At 34.9% G+C, this 25105-nt stretch overlaps 4 protein-coding genes across 7 annotated transcripts; 1 reads left to right on the top strand and 3 right to left on the bottom strand.

The window, feature by feature from the left end:
- Positions 1-304: 304 nt before the first annotated feature.
- Positions 305-2067, bottom strand: LOC114712764 (NADPH-dependent aldo-keto reductase, chloroplastic-like). Its single transcript, XM_028897305.1, has 7 exons — positions 1948-2067; positions 1717-1767; positions 1552-1628; positions 1359-1446; positions 971-1246; positions 525-773; positions 305-431 (listed from the first exon to the last, which is right to left on the bottom strand). The coding sequence occupies exons 1-7, from the start codon at positions 2065-2067 to the stop codon at positions 345-347; spliced, it is 948 nt and encodes a 315-aa protein (XP_028753138.1). The 3' UTR covers positions 305-344.
- Positions 2068-7259: 5192 nt separating this feature from the next.
- Positions 7260-9542, top strand: LOC114712763 (putative clathrin assembly protein At1g03050). The gene is made up of 2 exons (XM_028897303.1): positions 7260-8064; positions 8434-9542. Exons 1-2 carry the CDS (start codon positions 7395-7397, stop codon positions 9540-9542), a joined length of 1779 nt encoding a protein of 592 aa, XP_028753136.1. The 5' UTR covers positions 7260-7394.
- A 781-nt stretch (positions 9543-10323) lies between these two features.
- Positions 10324-11630, bottom strand: LOC114712834 (60S ribosomal protein L44). The gene is made up of 4 exons (XM_028897389.1): positions 11549-11630; positions 10850-11029; positions 10668-10742; positions 10324-10578 (listed from the first exon to the last, which is right to left on the bottom strand). Exons 1-4 carry the CDS (start codon positions 11549-11551, stop codon positions 10519-10521), a joined length of 318 nt encoding a protein of 105 aa, XP_028753222.1. The 5' UTR covers positions 11552-11630; the 3' UTR covers positions 10324-10518.
- A 1098-nt stretch (positions 11631-12728) lies between these two features.
- Positions 12729-24583, bottom strand: LOC114712811 (phosphatidylserine decarboxylase proenzyme 2). 4 transcript variants are annotated; one of them, XM_028897352.1, is made up of 21 exons: positions 23124-23482; positions 22252-22331; positions 21749-21773; positions 21501-21560; positions 21120-21188; positions 20090-20182; positions 19960-20010; positions 19447-19530; positions 18955-19046; positions 18131-18286; positions 17881-17965; positions 17312-17423; positions 16886-16986; positions 16506-16553; positions 15617-15763; positions 14898-14993; positions 14740-14814; positions 14523-14615; positions 14127-14213; positions 13995-14045; positions 12729-12984 (listed from the first exon to the last, which is right to left on the bottom strand). In XM_028897352.1, exons 1-21 carry the CDS (start codon positions 23340-23342, stop codon positions 12871-12873), a joined length of 1938 nt encoding a protein of 645 aa, XP_028753185.1. In that variant the 5' UTR covers positions 23343-23482; the 3' UTR covers positions 12729-12870. The 4 variants fall into 4 exon arrangements, with proteins under 4 accessions (XP_028753185.1, XP_028753186.1, XP_028753187.1 ...); XM_028897353.1 differs by having other exon boundaries at positions 21749-21768; positions 23124-23337; XM_028897354.1 differs by lacking the exons at positions 21749-21773; positions 22252-22331; positions 23124-23482 and adding an exon at positions 24579-24583 and having other exon boundaries at positions 21501-21551.
- Between the last annotated feature and the right edge of the window lie 522 nt (positions 24584-25105).

Raw genomic sequence — 25105 nt, 5'->3', positions numbered from 1 at the left:
GAATAGAATGCAGGTGTTCGTTCTCCGTTTCATTGCCAACCAATTTAATATATACCACTCGAACGGAAGGTAATCCAAATAATAACAAGGGATAGAAACAATAACCAAACTCAAATAGGATGCCGAAATATATTTCACACCACAAAAACAAAATATTCTTATTTTCTGACTATTGCGAACCGCAACATGAAAGAAAATCAATAGCAGAATTAATCTGCTCTACAATTATTGGACTAGAACTCATTCAGAACATCAACAGAGGATAAGATGATGAGTCCTATGAGGCAAATGTTGCTCCTCCTCTTGCAATTAATCATCCGTTAATCCTGCATCTTGCTTCCCACTCACAGTTCACCATCCCACAGTTCTTCAACGGTCTTGTAGAAACCAAGTGTCTCGTGAACAAACCAAGTTCCCTTCACTAGCCTCTCCTGCACCAGTGAACTTCATGTGTTAATTCAAAGGCCAAGCATTTTACATACCACAGTGTATTAAACTTTAGAAACGAATGAAGCACCACTTGCCTGCTTAATCTCAGAGAACTTGGCCATTAGTTCTGCCGGGATGGACCAATCGAAGACATCGAAGTTTTCTTTGATTCTGGTCTCACTTGTGCTCTTAGGGAGGACGCTGTGACCTGCTTGGAGGCCCCAGCGAAGGGTCACTTGAGCCGGAGTCTTCCCCAGCTTCTCTGCCACCATGTTGATCAGTGGATGCTTAAGAACGTCACCCTTCATCCATGCTGTTCCTGGAGACCCCAGTGGTGAATATCCCTGCAACACAAATCATCTTTGTCAATATCTACGTATAAAATGTATAATTCATAATAAATCACACTATTTATCATTTTAAAACAAATTATTGGTCTTTGGACGGGTGGGCAATGCGCATAACTTTTTACTCATACTTCACATACATGCGTTTTCATCAATTAGAGCTACGGATTTAGGGTGAGTGCAATTATACTCACAGAGACGTGAACTCCATGGGAGGCACAGAATTCATGGAGCTGCGGCTGCTGCCACTGAGGGTGGCATTCCACTTGATTAACTGCTGGAGGGACGCGCGCCATTTGCAACAGATCATTCAGCTTCTTCCTCGAGAAATTGCTCACTCCGATCGCTCTCGCCTTGCCGGCGTCGTACGCCGCTTCCATCGCCCTCCACGTACTCCCTATGTCCGTTTCCGTCAGATTCTCAGGCTTGAGTCCTACCGATCCCTTCTTCATCCTCGCTGGCCAGTGTATCTACAAAAAGAACCCCATATCTTCGTTTCGTTAAACCAAGACAGTCGGCCCCGTGAATTGCTGTGAAGTATAGATTTACATCTAAAACCAGAAATCAAACGAGAAACTATACCAGATAGAGATCTAGGTAGTCCAGCTGTAATTCCTTCAAAGTTTTGTCCACCGCAATTGGTACGTCTTCAGGAGCATGATCTGTGCACCTGGAGTTTGTCAGGAAAAACAGAGCATCTCTGTTCAGCAACCATAGGCAAAAACATGCATTCTGAGAGTCAAAAGCTGGACAGAATTTCCCAGACGATACAAACCAGAGTTTGGAGGTGATCCATAAGTCTTCACGCTTCACAACTCCTTCATCAAACAGTTTCTTAAGGGCAGAACCAATCTACGAAAACCATATGAATCCAGATTAATCAATAAATAGCTCGCACAAAGCATAAAGAGAGAAACCATTGATCATTACTTGCTAATACCTCTGCTTGATTGTCATAAACTTGAGCACAATCGATGTGCCTGTACCCAACCTGCACAAACAGTAGTCATATTCATGACTCTTCAGTTAGATCAGGTTCCATCAAGAACTCAAACAAAAAGAATAAATGACATTACACGGTTTAAGTTTTTAAACCATGTAAAAAACGGGGAAGATTTATTTTTCCTTTTTTTGGGGGGGGGGGGGGAGCAGTCAGAAAGTAGAAATGTACCTTGACAGCAGTGGTAACTGCATTGGCAACAACACCAGGATCAGCCTGCCAGGTCCCTAAACCAACGGAAGGCATTTTAGCCCCAGTGTTGAGCTCAAAGAATCTAACTGCGTTGGCCATTTTCCCAGTATTATAGTGATCAATGTGGGTTCTCTCTTCCTATGTGAGGCCTCTGCAACAATTTATAGCCACAATGGGCGAACCCTTGAGAAGAAGGAGGAGGAAGAGCTGTGGAACTCGCAGAAAAAGTGAAGACTGCATGCGCGGGAAATAGGCATTTTTGGAGAGTCTTGTTGATGGCTGACATATGCGCACACGCCACAAGGCCACACGACCTGGGTATGCGCACACGTCACAAAATTAGGCAAACTCATGCTCGAATAAACGAAAAATAAAGCAACTAATAATTAATAAGCAGTAAAATGATAATGTTTTATTATACTTACTTATCATAAGTCACTTTAGCTTTCAAAATTCGTAATAATTTGATAATTAATTGAATTTCAATAATTTCTCTCCTCATCTCAATTATTTTTTTAAATAATATCCCATGGATATTTTTCCTTTGTTAATTACCTCCTCTCTTATACTTTCTCAAAACCGTGATTTACCTTATCTAGAAAGTGGGGAAAATCATGTGAAATTTTGGAATAGCTGAACATTAGTGGGAGAATTTGTGATTGTGATTAAAGAAATAGCACTCCCACAAGTCTGTAGTTAGTGGGAGAATTTCAACAAGTTTGAAATTCAACTATACACTAAGTCCAAGTGAAGTCAATAATTAATAGCGGCTTGCACAAAGCCAGATGCAATTTGATTCAAGCCATTTAATCCTTGTGAATAGTAATTTGTCTCTAGAGCCACCAGTGAGCCGATACAAACACATGGCTCAAGTGGAAGAGATTAAATATTTATATTGATGATTACCCATATATGCCTATTGATTATATAACGCAAAATATTATTCTACAAGATATAAGAAAGAATTCGCTTACCTTTTATTTTAGTCATAAATATAAGATTCTAATTCACTTTGTCTATGATATTTAAGGTAGCCTTTCTACTTGATTAATAAGGATATTTTTAAAACAACACCTATCTATTACAAATAAACCAACTTAACTATTTTTTTCAATATATCTGAATTAGTCAACTAGCACTTATATTAAGAACCAGAAGTAGTATATACATGTGTGTATGTAATAAACTTAGTTTCCAAATCTTTTAAAAAAGTTGTGAATTTCATATAGGTATTTATTAATTTCCTATAACAAAGTTGTGGATTTCTAAAGGATAGTCGTCAACGTTCTTGCCATTTTATCATATTGTAGTTAATTTGCTACCGTTGGCTGTCAATTCTACTGAGGTAGTAGTTAACAGAGTTGATCAATTTCTAAAAAACAAGAACATTCTCTTCTTCTTGTGACTAATAAATTTAGAAAGGATAGCTATAAATGTGCTAAAATGAAGCAGTCAATTTAAAAATGTTAGCTACGAAAGTAATTAAAAACTTCTTGTAATAATGGAGTCGTCAATTCTAATAATGGAGCTCTTCAGTTAATAAATTAAAAACTAAAATTAGCAACTTCTTGTAGTAAATTCATCACTATATATATACTGTTACATGTGAATTACCAACATACAAATTATTCCTCCGGTCTTAAATATAAGATCCTCAAACTAGATAAGAGTCTTATATTTAAGATCGGATGAGTAATTAAAAGCTGAAACACTTATTTAGATAAGTTACACACATATTAACACACATTCACGTGTTCTTATTTAGAGAAATTAAAAGCACAAAGTATCTAACTAACAGTAACAATGACAATAATGCGAGGAATGCCGAATTTTGCATTCTCCTCCTCTGCAACTTGCTTGGCATCTTGTGTTGCAACTTTCATTTTTGCAATTCGGAGTGTGATGATCCTCACAGCATTTTATTCCCTCTACTACATCCATCTCGCCTGCAATATATATAACATAAAATAAGTTGCTATTATTATCTATAAGTCCATCGTAAAACGATATTTATTCACACACACAAACACACACACAAATATGTATATATATATTTTCTTAATAAATAACTTGATTATTTGGATATGAAAAGGAAAGCTTCTTCTTAAAAACTCATATTTCATTCATTTCCTCTATAATACAGCACTCTAAGTTATGTGCAATGGACAATACGGTATGCTTAAATTTCATATTGAATATTATTAGATATTTGATATACAAGACATTTTGAAGAGAACTGGTTGACTTTTTTTTTTAATTATAATTTCATAACTTAAGTGTCGCGTTAAATAAAAAATAGTTAGTGTTATGTTAATGAAGATCATATATAATTAGGAAAAAAAAAACAAAGAATAATGAAACAAGAAGACTAAAAAAGAAAGCTGACCTGATGATAACATGATAATCAGACAGAGCACAAGATAGAGGGTTTTCCCAGAAGCCATTCTTGAAGAATTACTATTTGGTAATTGATATATCAATTAATGACGTCGCAAAGAATTCTGGGTGGGCTATTTATACTGTGTTGGGAGCTTCCAATTATTCAGTTTACCTCAACAACTTTTGTTTGCTTATCAGTTATTAGCTTGTCTTAGAATAGTACAATTGATCCATATTTTAGATTTCAGTTAATTTCATGAATTTTAAAATAATATTTAGCAACTGATTTGAATTCGAAATAACTAATTTTAGTTCTTCTCTCTAACTTCTTCCTCTCACCGTGCTGGCAGAAAAAAGAAAAAGAAATATCTAATAGCAAAATGACAACAACAACAAAACCCTTAAAAGACTAAATGACAAATTAGGAGGTTGGATTTCACAGTATCAAATTATACTCATGTAATATTTTAAAATTTTCAAACGTTGCAAAATGATGCCACTGTCCCTATATTTCTGGCCGGTAACTACTCTTATCTAGTTTTAAGAACTCTACTTTTGTTATTGATTACTCTTGTATAGCTATTTACTTTTCTTATTGACTATTCTCGTTTCGCAAAAGTAGTAACTAGTGGAGCTCCTAATATATTTTTCAAATTTTTGTAACAAAAGTAATCAATCACAAAACTAAAGTAGTCAATACTTGAACAAAGGCATTCACCAAATTTTTAGAAATAACAGTAGTCAAGAGTCAAGCTAAAATAGTCAATAATCAAACAAAAGTAGTCATCAGAACTCTAAAAATAAAAATAGTCAACAACTAAACTAAAATAATCAATAGTAAAAAAAGAGTAATCACTAAAACTCTAACAACATGCCAAAGACTAGCCACTGAAGGGGTCATTGATGTTGGAGCTCTGGCAGCAAGCCTCCAACTAGAGGTGCTTATGTGGCATTCTAAAAAAATAGAAAAAAAAAAATTTGAGGATAGTGACGTGATTTCGCAACATTTTAAAATTTCAAATTGTTTTAATTGTAATAATTTGGTATTTTGAAATTCAACATGCTAATTTTACATTTCACATTTTTAAAAGGTATATTTAATCATTTGGCCCTATTTTGTCATGCTAGAAATAATCAATAAAGTACACCAATAATATAATGGAATCACAATAAAGTTATAGGAAAAATTCACTATGACAAATTCATGTGTATAGCAAGATATTAATATACAAATGGCATATGCTGTATATGTGGTTAATTCTAAATAATTGCCTTCATTGCTATCGCAATTGTATACTTGGAGTTGGGATTCAAACTTTTATATGAGTTCAAACATACACAGAGAAAATGAACCCTTCCGCGCCCCCCCCCCCCGCGCCCCCAAAAAAATAAATTATAGTACAGGTCCAAACTAGTTTAAGACAAAAACAATATGGTACAAAATACTATAAATTTTGAAAATGATCTAAATTAAACACTAGATGCAACTCATTCGTTTTGTTTTTGCTTCGTTTGAAATAGTAAGTTTAACGTCTAGCATGATAATTTTAAATACAAAGAGAAAGCGTTTCTTAAAAAAAATAAAATAAAATTGCGTCTGTAAAAGATAGTATTAAGTAAGTGGCTAAATTTTCTGGAAAATTTCATGATGATTTTGAGCATTAACCAATCAGGAATGCAATCCAAAGGTGGTCAAGTTGAGATTGAAAAAGTCAAAGAACGTAAACAAAAACTATGGAAGTACCAAATATAGGAGAACCAACAATATCATATTTCCAATTTCCAAAATAGTAATAATTGATGATTTTGATTAATTTGATTCGCACATTTTGATGCTACAAAAAAGGACAATACATGGCCACTGGTTGGCCCTTTTGAGATAGTCTTCTTGCAAGGATTGAAGCTTCTACGTAACAGAGGAAAGGGGAAGAAATGAAGAATTAGGAAGAGTGGATAGAAAAAACAAAACTATAGTTTTTTAAAAAAATTAAAAAAAAAAAAAACTATCTCCTCTTCTGTTCCTTACATCCTTAATTCTCCCTTCCCTCTTTAACATAACCTCTTACCTTTAACAATACAGCATACTTCAGATTTCAATACCACTTGCCATAATCTCTCTTTGATTTTGACACATTAATTAATTCTCTTACATTTCTTTCTATGCCTCTCTGATACTATCAACCAGGTAATTGATCCCATTTTTGTCTTATTTGTTATATATTTATATTACATTATTTGCATTTGGCATTCACAATTATTCCTTGTTCAATATCTTTCGTCTTTTGATTTGGGACATGGATTCAATCCAAGCAGAAGAAAGATCATCAGAAAACCAAAGAGCAAATTAATGTTCTCTCCAGAACTGAGTCACAATAATCAAAGAGGATCTCCTCATAGAGCCTTAATGACATATTTTCTATCAAAGAGGATCTCCTTATAGAGCCATAATGACATACTCCTCCGGTCCTAAATATAAGACCCTTATACTAGTGTGTATTAGGGTCTTACATTTAGGACCGGAGGAGTATTTTCTATTCATGAGACATTGGATTTTTACGTTCATTCAAGTGACTTCTCAATGAAATTCATGAGCAGCATAGACTTATGAAGAATCAACAAAATAGCCATACTCCTTCTGCGCCTTCTATAAGAGATTATTGATCCATAATATACGTCACTTGGTAGGTCATTAATGAACCATTTTTTATAACCCCTATTACAATTTACTACGAGAAGACTTAAAATCTAATATGGTGTCTCTCTTTACTCTTGAATATGAACAAAGTCGAAAAAATGTTTCATCTTCAAACAAAGTTGATGAGTCAACCACCTCTCCTTGATTCTGGTCAGGTAGTTAAAATGACTTGTAATATGAACGCGAGAAAATATTGGGTATGAAGTTCATGCTAAGAATCATGAAAGCTCTTTAAATGAACCATATCATCTTCATTATTCCTTAGATTGGATTGACTTTATCTAAAAGAAGACATGTCTGAACTTCACTTTCAGGTGATCATCAACATCAGGAACTTCAATTAGCCTTCAAAATGGCTCCAAGCAAGATCAAGAAAGCCCTTGGCGCAGTCAAGGATCAAACAACCATAAGCCTAGCAAAAGTAGGAAGCAGTACCTCACTTGCAGACCTTGAAGTTGCCATAGTGAAGGCAACAAAGCACAACGAGCATCCTGCAGAAGAGAAATACATTAGAGAAATACTCAGCTTAACTTGCTACTCTCGAACCTACATTAGCGCCTGCGTCACCACACTCTCCAAACGCCTCAACAAAACTCGAAGCTGGACAGTCGCCATGAAAACACTTATCCTCATACAAAGGCTTCTCTATGAAGGTGATCCTGCATATGAGCAAGAGATCTTCTTCTCAACTCGTCGAGGAACTCGAATTCTCAACTTGTCTGATTTTCGTGACAATGGCAAGTCGTTAAACTCATGGGACTTCTCAGCATTTGTTCGCACTTATGCACTATACTTGGATGAGAGGCTTGAGTATAAAATGCAGAATCGGCGAGGAAAGAAAAGCACGTTTGGATGTGATGAAGAAGAAGAAGAAAACAAAGATAAAGATAAAGATAAAGAGAAAGAGAAAGAATCATTTACGAGATCCACACCAATACGGGACATGAAGACAGAACAAATATTTTCAAAGATGCAGCATTTGCAGTTGCTGCTTGAGCGCTTTTTAGCTTGTCGTCCCACAGGTTAGTACTCATCAAAACCCTCTATTTTTTTTCAACCAAGAATTAATTTAGATTTATTTCTCCATGAATTATCCATCAAAGCACTTTAATTCAGATTAGTTATCACAAATTTCCGGTTACAGTTAAGATTCACTTGACCATATATACATCTTACTGTAATACTACTAGAAGAAATCTCATGTCCATTTAAATTTAACAGGAGCAGCAAAAACACATGGAATTGTGATTATACATATTACTGTAATCCAACTAGAAGAAATCTCATGTTCATTTAAATTTAACAGGAGCAGCAAAAACACATGGAATTGTGATTATACATATTACTGTAATCCAACTAGAAGAAATCTCATGTTCATTTAAATTTAACAGGAGCAGCAAAAACACATAGAATTGTGATAGTGTCTCTATACCCCATTGTGAAGGACAGCTTCCAGATATACAGTGAGGTAACAGAAATACTCAGTACCTTACTGGACAGGTTTGAAGACTTGCAGATGCAAGACTGCATTAAAGTTTATGACATTTTCTGCCGTGTTGGGAAGCAATTTGATGAGCTAGACTTGTTCTATTGCTGGTGCAAGAGTATAGGCATTGCAAGGTCTTCTGAGTACCCACAAATTGAGAAGATCAATTCAAAGCAGCTGGAGGTCATGGAGGAATATATCAAAGAGAAATCAGCTGCAGCACAAGGCAAGGCTTCTAATGCAGAAGAGAAGAATGAAGAAGAAGAAGCTAAGGTTGAAGAATTAGAAGAGGACGTGAATACAACAAAAGCACTACCACCACCAGTGGAGGAACCAAAGGTTGAAGAAGTCATTGAAGAACCAATCAAAGAAAAGCCTAAAGAGGAAGAACAAAAAGAAGCTGACTTGTTACATCTAGGAGATGATGTGCCTACCACAGAGGAACAAGGGGATAAGCTTGCCTTGGCCTTGTTTGATGGTGCTGCACCAGGAACCGCGAGTGCCACCCAAGCTCTTCCATGGCATGCTTTTGATGAAGAAGCAGATTGGGAAACAGCATTGGTGCAATCAACCAGCAACCTGCCAAACCAGAAGCCTGAACTGGGAGGTGGATTTGATACACTCTTGTTGGACGGCATGTATAAGCAAGCAGAAGTAAATGCAGCCATGCAGGGACCGGGGTTCATAGTCAGCGGGAGCTCAAGCAGTATGGCACTTGGGTCGGCCGGAAGGCCAGCATTGTTGGCATTGCCGGCACCACCAACATCCGGAGGTTCTACTGATTTTGGGCCAGCAAGTACAGATCCATTTGCAGCTTCGCTGGGTGTGGCACCTCCATCTTATGTGCAAATGTCAGAGATGGAGAAGAAACAGGGGTTGCTAGTGGAGGAACAAGTGCTGTGGCAGCAATACACAAGAGAGGGCATGCAAGGAGAAGCTACACTGTCAAGGCTCGAACGGAATGCTTACATGGGAGCCTATGCACAACCGAACCCAGGAAGTAATTATCGTTGAATAGCCATAGCGTTTTAAAACTTGAAATAGGATTAAGTGCAAAAACATGACACTCTGGATTAGTGGCAAGTAATGATTACTCTCTAAAATATAAACCCTTCATTGCCGAAAAACATGTCAAACTTGAATCATGGACCGGAGAATAGTCCCCAAACCCCTTTAAAAACTGTCCTCGGAAGCGCACAAGAAAGTACCCTTCACGCACGTCCTGTTTAAACAGAAGAATTGATGTTTCATTTGGCCAGTCGAATTACATTTACTGTGCCGTACAAGAGCCATGTACAGTAGTTTTAGAACACTAATTAATTTACAAAATTCGTCCCTCATTAGGTGGCTGTATCCAGCTTTCGAAGGGTTACTATTGAACATCATTAGCTTCAATATCAACCAAACTGGTCCCAACTTCGAAATAAAGGGAGATGACATTAATTGAAAAACATTGGCTTTCCCGATGTAATATCAGTTATGTTGAAGACTAACGATTCTTCTGTTCAAGGATTTTGTAGGTTCACTCCACCACGAAAAACAGAAATCCAAAACGTAACTCCAGAATAAAAGCAGAGAGGGGGAACACCGCTGTTTAATTGAAGGGCTTCGATATCAACCAAACTGGTTCCAACTTAGAAACAAAAGATAACATTAATTGAAGAACATTTGAAATGTAATATCACTTAAGGAATAACGATTCTGTCCGAGAACTTTGATGATTCACTCTAGCTCGAAAAACAGAAATCCAAAAGGTACTCGTAACTCTGAATAATGGAAAGAGAGAACAAAATTATTTAACAAGATATAAATGACCTGAGAGCAATAAACTAATATTAGCAATAGTAACGAGCAATTTTTCATGAATAGCTTAAAGCTATCAGATAGATATCCATAGAGAAACAAAATATTCCAAGCGTTTTGAACATCCGAAATAAAAACCGTACAAAGTACAACGACAACACTGACGCTATAAATCCTACTTCTGAACCTAGAACAGAGAAGTTCCCTTCCCCTTCTTATCCCCACCAATCTCAAAGTGCTTGCACCTCTGCAGAGAACAAATGAATTATCAATCAGTGATATACAATATGCCAGGGAAATATAACGTGTGAAACATATCATGATTGATATACCAACCTTAATAGGATGTTGGGATACATGTTTGCAACTCTGGCATTGCAGCCTCAAGACAATCTTCTTAGTGGTTTTAGCCTACTCAAAGAAAAGTAATTGACCACAAGAAATTAACAACCAGCTCCCAATAACATGACCAAAAGCTTTAAAGATTAGTTGTTGATAGAAACATGATGACAGCTTACCTTTTTGTGGAACACAGGCTTTGTCTGTCCACCATAGCCCGATTGTTTACGGTCATAACGGCGCTTTCCCTGAGCCGCAAGACTATCCTTACCCTTCTTATATTGCGTGACCTTGTGCAGGGTGTGCTTCCTGCAGTCCTTATTCTTGCAGTAGGTCTTCTTGGTCTTTGGAACGTTCACCTACAGGACGGCAGCAGAATTGTCACACTTCCCAATAAAGGATATCAAAATGACACATTTCACAAATTACTCCAGAAAAAAAGATGTCTTAAGTAAAAATATTGACCTAAACAAGAGCATAAGAACGCAAGTATCGATTCCAATGAAAAGAAACCCAGCGTTGACAGACTATAGAAGAAACTATATCACGCCTCCAATCAACAAAACTGAAAAGAAACTGAACAAAATAAAAGAAATCATATACTAATTGATGTAAACAGAGGAAATGGCGCAAATAACAACTTCAATCTTGCGGAATGATATATTCCCACAAACAACAAAGGAAAACGAAAAGAACTGTGACAAACAAAGAAACAAGGTAATCAAAGATTCCAAGTAGAAATTCAGATCAGTTCATAGAGTTCTTGAAAACTCACGGAAGCATGAAGGATATAGAAATACTGCGGGATCTCTGAGGCAGGTAAATGGGAATAGGGAGAAGACAAGCGAGAAGAAGGCGAAGAAGGAGGAGGTGATTACCATGATGTCGATCAGCCCTAAGCTCCGCCCGCCGCTAAGGAGTGAAGAAGACGAGAATTGAGGGTTTCATTGTTTTTATTAATAGATGTCGGGATAGGGTTTGGGGTGATGATTTTTTTTGCAAGAGGGCCAAGAATACTTAATAGTACTGCTAACAAATGGGTTTGAAAGCCCATGGTCATCTGGGCCCACATTTTAAGTCCAACATAATCCGAATCTTTACCGTAATCTTTTTTTATCGAGAAACTCCAATAATATTTTTTTTCAGTTGAGTTGATATTTCATATTTTAAATTAAAATTAACATAAATTATTTTAAAATTTAATTTTAATATTTCCTGTACATTAGACTTTCTAATTTCTTTAAAAAATGATGTTGTTGATAAAGAAGATTGTGTGGCACTGTTCATCATCTTTCATGCTATCCCCCATATTTCGTTCTCCCGAAATCGGCCATCATCTTAACAACAATTTAAAAGAAATTCGGCAAAATCTACTATTGTAACGTAGTACAAAATTATAAAATTTAGCACTTCAATTTTTCAAATAAACTTTACTTATAATGTTTAATGTAAATATAAATATATTTACAGTTACTTTTAATATATAAAATATTACACTAAATATGATTAAAAATATTATTTTTCCTTTTTTTTTTCCTTTTCTTGATTGAATATGTTCTCAAAGGGAGAAATTGGTCATCTTTAAATTTACATAAATATGAATCATCTTCCATTATATTTATATACATACAAGTTTGTTCAAATATTACAAGTGATGTTCTCTGTGTCTGGTAAAATGTTTCAAGGCTTGCCAATTTATCATGGTAAAACTGTTATACTATGTGATTGTAGACATGCTAAGAGTGAGGCTTTTTTAATTAACATTTGATATGGTTTAAACACATGCATAGAAAGAAACATGTCAACGCTAAACTCAAACCTGTAATTTTATCCAAACATAGCAGATGACACTAGTACTAGAGCAACTTCTTGTTGACAGTTCAGAACACACTTACTTCATATTTTGTTAGTTTCCATAAGCTTGCACACTAGTTACCCCGAGCTTGTCCATATACAACTGCAAGTGTAGCTCGCTTATTTCTTGATCATGAATTTAAGCTACAAGCAGCACAAACCAAATTACAAAAACCATAGAGAACCCACTTTTTCCCAAACAGATTAACCCAAAAAAGTAGCCAGCTATAAACTAAGTCTGAATGGGTTTTAAAAATGAGCACAACTTGGACAAACACCTTCAGTTTTACACTGGTATCTTGAACAAAGTTGTCAACTGTACAGAGAAGACCAAACTTCCCCGTAGTTAGGTAACTGGAGATCCCCTTGTGGATACGCCCAACCTCATTCCTACACGAACCAAGGTCTCAAGTGATCTGGCGCTGTTCGCTAGGAGGTCTTCATCAATCACTATTGAATTCTGCAGACCAAAGAGAAAAGGAAGAGAGAGAGAGTGAGAGAGATTTCATTACATGCATTTTCCAAAAATTAACTCAAGAAATTATCGATCTCTACAGAAAGCTAACAACTTAGGCAAAAGATTACTGATTGCACCCAAAAAAAAAATTGTTGGAACGGAACACCATTTCCATATTAAATCAATCAGAACAGAAAACTGGTGCCCTGCAGTAATGACTTTTTTGTCCCATTGGTAATAGAATCGAAAGAGAAGCATGTGATAGATTAGTTTCACGAAATTTATACGTTTCTTGAGGCATCGACATTTCGTTTTAAACAAAACAGCTGCCTGTGTTTGAAATGTGTCAAGATCCTCAAGTCTAATATGGCAGGACACTTCAAATAATCCGTGGCACTGTAGATATCGTCATGTCATAGTGTCTGTGCTCTGTCACTGTATCCAAATTCTTTAGTCTCTAACAGTAAAACGCACTTAAGATCAAGAATCCACTGCTCTTCCCCCACTTACTAATACAAGGAGCTGAATGGATCAGACAAGAAATAAGAACCAGGCATCGAAATAAAATTTGTTTAATGAATATAGATATATATATGTATGTATGTATCTATAATAAAATCTATATCAAACCGTGCTATTAACAAGTTATGAATAATATGGCTTATTTTGTAGGTTTTCATGAGTAAAACGGTTTTAGTTACATCAAATAACAAGAACATGCTGCAACAGGACTGGAGGAAAATATGGCCTTAATAATTGACGTTTGTCATTGGTTCTTCTTCTTAGATAGAAATCATTTATATCAGCTAAATAATGACACGTGCAATTCAAATATAAGACCAAATAAGTTACGAGAATCTTTATAAAATTTAAGTAAAATAGATTAGTTCTGTGCACAAATTTTTTCATGGATAATAAAGAATCAGGAGCCAGGATTATTTTCTGCAATAAGAAATTCAAAATTTGATGAACAATAAAGAACTATTAGCAGTAACGCTAATAATAACACCAACCTTTTCAAAGACACAGATTACAGTGCTTCCACCAAATGAAAAATATCCAAACTGTAATTTAAGCAAATGAAATGTCAATAAGCAATGGAAACAAGAGATGAATAAACAAAAATCAATCTCTATCTTGGTTACCTCATCTCCCTTCTTGACATGATCACCTCTCTTTTTGGTAAAAGTGATGCTACCAACCATTGTAGCTCCTATTGCAACAAATGCCACCTAAATCCAGATCATAGAATTACGAATATGAATGTATTAATGGTCAAATACATTTCGGGGAGAAAGTAGTAATGTGCATAAAGAGCGGTAGTTCACCATAAGCATTTTAGGAACTTGACAAATCATCAAAAGCACAACAGAAAAATTACAAGAATAAATAACGAGAAATGGACTAAATGCTTAAATGAATAACAGAAAATTTCCAATCAGAAAGCAAGCTGAAGTTGATAATTGTTGTCCCTCGTTCTACAATCATCAATCATTTCAGATATGTGCACTTGGGAATACAGATTTATTGCAACGACAAACCTTTCCAAAATCTACAGTTGAAATTATTGAAACAACACGCTTATTCTCTGTGAAGACATTGCAGTACTTGCTATTGACAGCAATGGGATTGACCTATTCAAAGGAGGGCAGAGTGAAAAATAAATTGTGAATGAGCGCTAATACAAAGAATTAGAGCAACAAAAAAACATGTAACGGTATATATAAAATTTGTCTTCGTTAAGTGATTGTCCCATACTGTATATAAGCATCCAGGGATATCTACAAATTGCTCGATTTTTCCTGATACTGGCAAATGGAATCGGTGATAATCCTGAAAGATATAGGTGTTAAAGTCAAAATCCTAGGAAACTATAACAGAAACAGAATAAAATTTAAACAAACAACCAGTAGTACCTGTGGTGCTAGACGAAATATCACAATTGTTCCATCAACAAAAGCACTAGAAGAAATTTCCTTCCCCAAAAGGCCTTGAACTGAAAACTTTCGACCCTAGAAGTAATGAAAGATAATTGAAAAATTACTTCGTTGACCTCCATAATCAACGCGGAAAGAACAAAGAGCCATGTATCCCTAAATATCCAGGGAATCTAATTTCCACCATCACAACGGGGCCCAAATTTCAATAATTGAACAAGTTTTATATCTTATATGCATAAAAAATCTTTGAATTAAAAAGAAGAAAAGAAGGATATTCAAAAGTAAAAGCACCAGACACAACTTTAGTTACAATTAGCCAGAGGATGTTTACACATAAGACATTGATTGAGCAGCCAAATACTTTGATCTATTACAGTTGTTACATGTTTTCGTGCAAAGACAGAGAGCAAGGGCATGAACAAACTCCAGATAATGATCACATTCCTCACAAATTTCTTCCTTCCCACACCCCTGCCCTAACCCGCAGGAATGTCAAGCCGGTGCTAATGGGCACTATTAGAATAGATATAGGTCACAGAAATTGGCTGAAAACCATCTTATATCACAAAATTCATGTGTCAACTAGTAAAAATCCATTATTTGCAGATTTCCAAATGTTAAAATTTTGATACCAAAAATAAATCATTTTTTCAAGAATGGAAGCATTCCATGTAGCAAGAGAGGAGAAAAATTACCTTAATCCAAAATCTTAAACTCTCATCAACTGATTTAAATGCCATCAGACGACAATCAGCAGCACATACAGCAACATCATCACGTTCAAAGGAATCAATTGGTCTTGAACCAGGCTTTAACTCTCTTATGAAAAATTCATTGAATGTCTGCCCACAGAAATGAAAGATGTGAATCTTCAAAGAAAATCAATACTACTATCGCAAATCCAAAAATAGTTTGCATTTGCCATTTAAATATTCGAAAATCAATATCAGTATATCTATCGAAGTTGTAGGAAGTTGCACCTATCCACAAGTTGTGAACAGTGAGGCTTTGCATGAAGCCAGCTCTAGTTTTACAAATTTTCACGGTGTTAAAAACCAGACCAACCATTGAACTAGGTGAAACTTTGGTTGAAGGTTCAATGGTCGAATTATAATTGAATAAGTCGTGATTAAATTGACAAATTTTAATCATGTACTAGTTATTCTAAATAATAAAGATACAAATAATAACAAAATCATATATCATATTTCAACAATAATATAATTGATATAAAAATAGAATGTGAAATTATAAGAAGTAAGAATATAATTTTAAAAAGCTGATAAATATTTTATCCTTTAAAAAATAAATAAATAATTTAAAATAATTATGAGATGTAAGATATTTATAATGTGTATACTTATTTTATAATTTACAATTTTATAATACACACACACACACACAGACATTTGTTGCCCACTGTTCATACTCATTCTTAATATATTAGAGGGTCCTATCAGAATCCTTAGTATCTGATAAGATCTTCAAATTTTCATTGAGGGTTCAGAACACCCAAGGGTATATCCAGGTACAATTGCGTGTCATCAAAACATAACTTAAGCTCTTTCGAAAGTATAAGCCCACCTTAAACTTATCCAATGGATCCTTGACTTCAGCCATATTGATTTGATCCTACAACGAAATAGTCACATAATTTATAAGAAATTTGTAATTTCATGCACAAAAGTCCAGATACGTAAGCAACCCCAGCATATAAAGTCAGGGAGAAAAAGGTCTAAGGTTAACATATTATCACAGAAGAAGAAAATAAAGTAGAAGATATGGGAAAAGCATTAATACACAATTTATATTCGCAATTGAGCATGTGTGTGTGTGTGTGTGATTTTGTGTGCCTAAGTAAAATTCAGGAGCAACAGCACTATGGGTCGTGGCTTTGAGCTTAGTTCCCCCGTTCCCATGAATAAGCAAGAATCAGAAGTCCCCAACCACAGAGCAGTTCATACCTTGAAAAGTTCAATAAATTTAGGTATATCTGCTGCAGATTCAGGCGAGTTCATCTTGTTTCCCTGGCTTTCAGAAATGCTTTGTAGGATTTCCTTCACCCCTTCAAATAAGAAATTCACCATCTTAAGGCATTATAAAAGATAAGTGTCTCAACACAAGGAAAAGACTTATGCACATTTGATTGAATGGGTCAAAGTGCCATGCTTCAAATCAGTGACCTAAGCACATTATGACCAATATTTTTTTTTTTTTCCAAGTAATCATATGTTTGCTCTTTCTAATGTACCGATAATGCACTAAATCTAACTCCAGAAAGGTCTGCGAGATCTGCCAATCGTAAGCCCCAAAAGACAGTGGTGACTGGTGAAGTTGCTAATATCAGTACAGAATTCTTGTCAGAATAACAAAGAGAAATGAGCCCATACCTACATTTATTAGGCCAAGACCTACTTTTGACTGATAAATAGCTCTCATTGACAAAACAATCTTTTTGTCAATTAATTCTTCAACAAGCCTTTTAGTCTTCCGGTCATATACCTGATGCCAAGATGGATAACGCAAGTGGATAGGGAATTCTGAGCCTTAAGACTTAAATGAACAGCATCGCATGTATACATGACATATGATATAGCATGAAAGTGCTTAATATAGTTGTAAATCATTAAATTCCAACCAAGAGATACATATAGGATTCAAAAAACAGTGGTCACAATGATTGTTCAACTTCTCACCAACAATATCTAGCGTAAGGTAAGAATGACATAGGAAGAGAATAGCATGCAAGGGGTGCAAAGATGGACATATCAGTAAATCATATTGAAAACCGGCTAATTATGATGTCTTTTAAAAGAAAATCAATTATTAGCAAAACAAAGAAGCAAGATCCTTAAATGGATCTCTATTTCTTGACATGACTCGAAAAACATTGACGTTCTACATTTATTGTACACAAGTCAGTAGACTGTCAAGAAAAAGAATGAGCAACAATGCATACCAAAATGTGGGAAGCACTTGATCCGGAGCGTATACCAACATCATAGGATGAAAAATGGGCCCATTCACTCAGTTTAAAGAGCCACCTAAATAAATAAGTAATCTTATCATTTCACCATATTCTGAATCAAATTTAAACCATGTATATCATGCACAGTAACTGTAAATTGACAGTACAAAATTGAAAAGGTTAACACTGTCCATGCCCTACCATACTGCCAGATTAGTTAGCATCATGTTCAGAAATTTACCCATATGATGCCTCTTTATCTGTCAAGAATCCTCCAGTCATCACCTGGTTTCCAGTGCCTTCGTCAAAACAGAGAGTTAAATGGACTATTGCGTTCAGCTTGTCAGCAACCTGAAGAACCTCACCACAAACAGGACAGCAATTCAATAATGTTTCCCTGCAATACCAGAAATCAGCAGATTAATGAATTATAATCAAATGAAACATACATAAAGAGAGAATCAACATAATGAGAAGACTCCCATCCACTCTTGGTCATCGACTACAGTTCAAACATGGGCATTGACAAATCTTCTAAAAAATTGAGTTCCAATATAGAGAAAAATCGAAACAGATTCTGACGTTTTCAGTCAAGAGAAAGGTTATTATTGTCAAATCTAGAAAGAAAAGCTGCAGAAACATACACACACACATACATAAACAGAATAAAGAGCCAACTGCACTCTCCTTTGGAACATATCATATATACACAAAAATAAAATAGAAAGACATATGGTATCCATAAATGGATGCAAATAAAAATGATAACCAGTATTCAATACATCTGCAACCCGAGACACCAATTTGCAATAGAGATATACCTGTTTGTTGTGATTGTTTAATTGTGTTTCAGTAAGTGACATAAACAATGAAACGTGCATAAACAGCAGAACTCCCAATCCTAGTGTTCCTCACAAGATGCAAAGGAATGACACAATGAAATAAAAATAATTATGACACCTTCAAAAGAATTCATAATTTTAAGCCATTGAACCTAAAAAATGATGGCAAAAGAATACAACATGATATACAAAATAAAACTTGCAGAATCAGATTAGCGATTACTTTTCTTGTTGAGAAGCAAGGAGGTCAGCCAATTCATCCATGCTAACCATGCCATCCCCATTTCTGTCAGCTGCCTTGAAAATTTCTTCTTTCTATTGCAAAGAAAATTGTTGTGCTCAGATTTAAACATACATACACACATCCACACGCAACCAAATAAAAAACAAAAAAAACAAAAAACAGAGAAAGAAAGAAAAGAAAAATTAAAGATTACATTATAATTACAAAACAAGATATACTGTAATGAAGATTTTAAATTAGATACAATCAAGAAACCAAATTTCTATACATTAATTCAAGGTTTTAATGTTCAAAATGTTGTTCTTTTCTATTATTTATATGACCACATAAACTAAAAAGAAATGAAATTATCTAATCAGAAAATCCAAACTTAGGTGTACAAACAAACTTAAAAGATACTCAGTATGGATAGGCTTCATAAACTGAAAAGTCACATAAGATAATTTGGGAAATGTTTGATCAGGCGTGAACCTTGATAGATGCTGTTTCATTGCCAAAGGCATCAATTAGGTCAGAAAATTCAGAAAACGAAAGCACGCCATCTCCATTACAGTCCTGCACAGAATATTACTCTTTAGGTTAATAACAGACAATGATAAACTGTTCTAAAAAACCTAACATAAATGTTATACAGCATTTTCATTGGCTCACATACTTTTTATATTTAATTTATTCAGCTTGTATCAATTTCCTTTCAAGTTCTAAGAGCACCCTGATAGAGAGAATATGATAAAGGGATGTTGGAAGAAATAACTTTAAATAACATGGAATCATTCTTTAATCTTTAATAGCTATGTTTACAAAAGCTTGGGTATATAGTCTCACAAATAAGTCTCATTTCAAAGTCAGTTTAATACCAATGTCCTTGTGCAAGAAAGCAATCAGATTTTTTCTTGTCATCATTTTTCATATATCCTCATACGGCTTACAGTCAAACTTGTACCAGTGACAATTCATCAGAAAACAGAAGAAAACCTAACTTACCACTGTAGATAAAATGCGTCTGACAAAGCCCTTCACTGTTTCAACTGGGTCCTGTTAGATTTTTCTCATAATTGTTATCAATCCCCATTATATTGAAACAAAAACATGGTATATATTCTTTAATGTATACCTCTACGGAACAGGATAGAGAAATGTTGCCAACCACTTTGCCTGGCATTGATGGATCTAATAAGTTGAATACCTCAATGTCAGAATCAGAATCCTGGATCACCATAATATAAACAAAAGAAGCCAATAAATGAACTATTTCAATAGCTATGTTTAAAATAATCAAAAACTGAAAATAAGAATTATTCATTTATCCAAAGCCATGCTCCACCTAGTCTGCTACCCAACAATCCGAGGGAGAGATATGGGCAGCAGTATGCCAGGACCTAGAGGTCAAGGAACAGTCCCGAGCATATAGCACCTATGGGGCGTAGACCTCCCAAGAGATGACAGGGCAAAGGTTTCCATTTGATCTCTATGAGTGAAGTTATCAGAGGCAATTATTGAGGAGGCAGTGAAAAGTCTCACGCATAAACAAACACTCAACTGGCCACTCAGGTCTTCGCCATCAAAATCCCAACATTCCTACCTCCCAACATAATGAAATAGCTCGGAGGAAAAGTAGGCATAACGTTGAGGTAGCTTCTCTTATATTTGTTCACCAAGAATCTGCCTAAAGATACCATAGTGAAGTTGTTTTAACCTCGATCTATGTCATCAATAGAATTCACTCAAAGGAATTCAATTTTCAGACCCCTTGTGCTTCCCTTCTCAACAATCACCCTCAAACTTCCCTGGTATTTACCGATCCTACGAAATTCTTTGAGTGCACCACTTATGATCACATCCACAACAGTAACAAACTTGGTCATAAAGCCACCAAGAACATGTTTGTTGGGTAATATAGCTCCCCAAAAGGGTACAGGCTCTGATCTCAGACCATTAAAAAAAATCTTCTCTCTTTGGACGAAACTTTCTTGGAAGAAAACCCTTACTTTACAAAAACTTCCATTCACAGAATGAGAGTAGTGAACACCAAAAGGAATGGAGTTTTTGCTTGGAAGAAAAACCAGTCAAATAGTCAGTCATAAATATTAATTAAAGTTTTTATAAGTTCAAAGTAAGGTATGTCAACCTTAAATATTCCTCACCTGGGTCAGAAATTCAAGCAGATCAATCTCACGGTATCCAACAAGAGTATTGCTTCTTAGTCTGTTGGTCTACATAAGAAAATAATAATTCAAAATTATATACACTGATATGCGCAAGGAGTTACTAAGAAGCAGTCAATCATAAAACCAGATTCAAAATGTCAGTAAGTAGAATCTATGCCACAATTATCTTTCCATTTTGTAAAAGCATATTTCCAAATCCCTTGATCTTCAAAATGAAGTAGAAACATACACCAAGCATACAAGTGTGACATAGGATTTCGAATTTCATTTGTTCAAGTCTAGCAAAATTAAATTAGATAAGTTTATTCTAAGGTATTGCAAATTAAAATAAGAAGGTCAGAGGGTCTGACTGCACACCTCAAATACAGAAATCTTAGCAACATGAGGTCCATTCTTTTCCAGAAGAAGCTTCTTTTCCTGTGAGAGAACATAGAAGTCATGTTGATCAGGAAGCACTTATCTGATCAACTATACTCTATGGAGTCGACAGGAATCAGGATCAACACCTCATGAGATAGGGCAAATGAATTTGAGTAACAAATATTTAACGCATGTTCTCGCACTCACAGACACTCACAACATATGATAGAGAGTAGAGTACTCACAGAGTTCCAAACCGGCTTGTCTGTTCTGCACCACCAATAGCACAAAATGAATACATGAAAAAACAACGAAAGGAAAAGTTTCTAATGCTGACAACTAAAATATTGCAAGTAAACCCTCAAATATGTTAGCATTAACTGAAGACATGCACAGACATACCGGATTGCCATGTACAAGCAAATATAACACGCTATTACATTAACTAATCATACAGTAATGACTTTAGAGGGAAAATTTTGTAGCTAACATGGGTTCCAAAAATATGTGTACTGTCAAAAGCTAAACACAGGTAAAGAAAGTTCTACATTAAAGATGTGCTTATTTATACTCAAGCAGCAGAACCTTATAGGCTACACCAAAAATACAAATATATCAAGCAAAAAAAAAAATCCACATATTATCCTCATGCAATTAAAGTTGAATAGAATATCGACATTTCACATAATGAATCATGATACAGTTAAAATGATCATAGCAAGCCCAATAGGCTTTTCCAGTACTTAACTGATCTGAAGTCTTTGTACGGAAAGCCTGCTCTCCAAGAGATACGCAAGCAATCCACTTATCCTTGAACTGCATCTCCGCCTAAAATCAGAAGATTCACATTTTACCATTTTTAAATAAAACTCATGTATGTTGTCCTAAAAAATAATCAAAATAACAAAATATGTGTGTCCCAATAGGCCAACAGAAAAATAAGCTAAAGGCAAAGAAAAACCTTTTCGGCTTAAATTTCACTATCACATAACAAAAGCAGAAAGAAAAGGATGGAAAAAATCGTTTGTTACGACCTAAGAAGTGAGGACCACTGATATTGACGCACGAAACGCAAGGAAATGGAACTAAAGTGGTTACACTTAGATAATGGATGAGATATATAGAATTTGAACGCTACTTAAATTGCAGTATCATAATACGACCATCTAACATATATCACTGCAGGATTCTCTACGCTTACCTGCAAAGGTAAAAAATATATCATTGTCATGGAAACAAAAAGGGGAAAAAAAAATCCTTTGAGGAAATTGTAACAACGAATTTAAAAGATAATAAATAAATCTTCATTCTTAACTGTACTGGCATCATGATGCAAGAATAGAATATATATCACGATAGTGCTCAATTTAGAAGTACCGATAGCGATTACATTTTACAATTTCAAGGGGGGGAAATGGCTCTGAACAAGAAGTTCCTTTTGAGAAAGCTGTACGAATGGAATGTAAGAAATAAAAGGGGAAAAAGAAAAACACGTGACAACTAAATTAAAAGGAGTTTTTTATACATATAACCGACCTTAGCTAATAAGCAATTTCACAATCACCCAGCGTGAAACCCCGGGGAATTATAACTGGAGGTAAATAGAGCAGGAAAACACACCTTGATGAGAGTGAGGAGAGCGATTCCGGCGAAGTCATCAGCGGAGATATGTTTGAGAGCAGAAGAGGGGGAGGAACCAGAGGAGCCGTTGCCATTCCTGCGACGGCGATCGTGACGGAAGTGGCAGCCTAAATGAAGACGTTCTTTGAAGCGAGCACGCCGCGAGCCCTTATTGTTATTACCTTCCGGAGAAGGCACCTTGGAGTCGCCATTACCCATACCCTATAATCTCTATCTCTGGTTCAGAGGGATAGCAGAGAATGTCGGGTTGAAGTGTTGGTGGAATGCCCAAATCTCAGTGCTTCTCACTGCGGTCACTCGCTGCCAACCTTGACCGTAGTAGATATTCGCTGGACACAACGGTTCTTGTGGACGAACGAGACTGGTCGATCTCCCTGAGCATTTTTAACTTTTTTGTAGTGCAAGTACAGGTTGGATGGGAAATTATATTTATACATAAAGGGTCCCTCCTTTTTGATTTAAAAGTCAAAGCATTAGGTTCCACAGATATACTTATACTTTTGCATGAAACTCACTTTACCAGCCCTGGTGATGCTTGATGTGTCCTTATGTTTCTTTGAAGGGTTGGAATCTTAAAGCTTTTTAAATTAAATTTAAATTAAGGGGTTAAGATGTAAAAATAAAAGTATCACCCATGCATGCGCATCTTATATAACAGAGTTTCCATTGATGCATCAGTGTACAAAAATATTCTGCATGTGCAAGCTAACATCATTTTATAAATAGTTTTTTAATTATAATTTATGAAATACTACTTCCAATTCTTAATATAAGACTTTATTTGATTTTTATTTTGATTCTAAATATAAGATCTCAATTCACTTTGACTCTCAGATTTATTCTTTTTTTCCAAGATAATTCTTCTAATAATGATAGTTGTAGCTAATAAATTTGATTAGCAAAGATATTTTAGAAAAAATAATACCAACTTATTATAAATAATTAATTTAACTTATTTTCTTAATTTACTCAAATTTCTTCTATTTAAAACTAGAGGTGATATGAGATAAATATGAAAAAAATTTGATTAACAAGGATATTTTAGAAAAGATAATACCTACGTATTACAAATAATTAATTTAACTTATTTTCTTAATTTATTCAAATTTCTTCTACTTAGAACTAGAGGTGATATGAGATAAATATGAAAAAAAAATTATCTCAACTTATATAAACGTGCTTATAAATACTGATAGGTCGCACCTCCAAAATTTTACCGCACTAAAGTAATAAAATCGTTTGTTATAGTCAACTGGTCAATGGGAACTCTAATACGAAAGATTTTTTATATCACCAAAAAAACAGTTTTTTTTTTTTGCATGAACCACGCGCCTTGTCATATTTCATATCAAAAAAAGTTAACAAGTAAAAGCTCAATTTCATGCTTAAAAAAAACCTTCCAAAAAAAAAAAAGGTGCATGACTTGGGTTGAACTACAAAGCCTATCACTAATGAAAAAGATTTGAACATATGGGTTTTAGCCAAAATGTAATATGGGAACAATCAACCTTGCTTAGTGGGCAAGTCTTATTGTGGTTGGCAGAATAAAAATATCAAAAACTTTAATAATAAAGTATAATAAAATGTATACTCTTCAATAAAATATTATGAACAGCCTAAATTTCAAATAATTTGTATGAGAATAGGATTCAATGAGTCATCAAATCTCAAAAAGTGATTTCGAGGTCGAAAAAAAAAATCTCAAAAAGTGATACCATCTGTAGTTTTAATTTAATTAGCAAGATTCTTGTCAGGCCCAAAACAAAAAGTCACCAAAATTCAGCATCCAGAAATAATTGGCAAACAAAGTCTGCCGCAACTAAAAATTCAACACTCATAAATTATTCAGAAAAAAAAATTATGTTATTTTTTTATTTAGAAATTTACATAAAATCATGTTCACTGCCCAAATTAACAATCAAGGGTTAAAAAGCGATAATTCAGAACCAATTTCTTTAATT

The sequence above is a fragment of the Neltuma alba genome, unplaced genomic scaffold (assembly GCF_004799145.2).
Source record: "Neltuma alba isolate B1F8T4 unplaced genomic scaffold, ASM479914v2 tig00011396_pilon, whole genome shotgun sequence".
In the NCBI taxonomy this organism is placed as follows: domain Eukaryota; kingdom Viridiplantae; phylum Streptophyta; class Magnoliopsida; order Fabales; family Fabaceae; genus Neltuma; species Neltuma alba.
The sequence above is the reverse complement of the archived record's forward strand: the minus strand, read 5'-3'. Positions and strand labels throughout refer to the sequence as shown.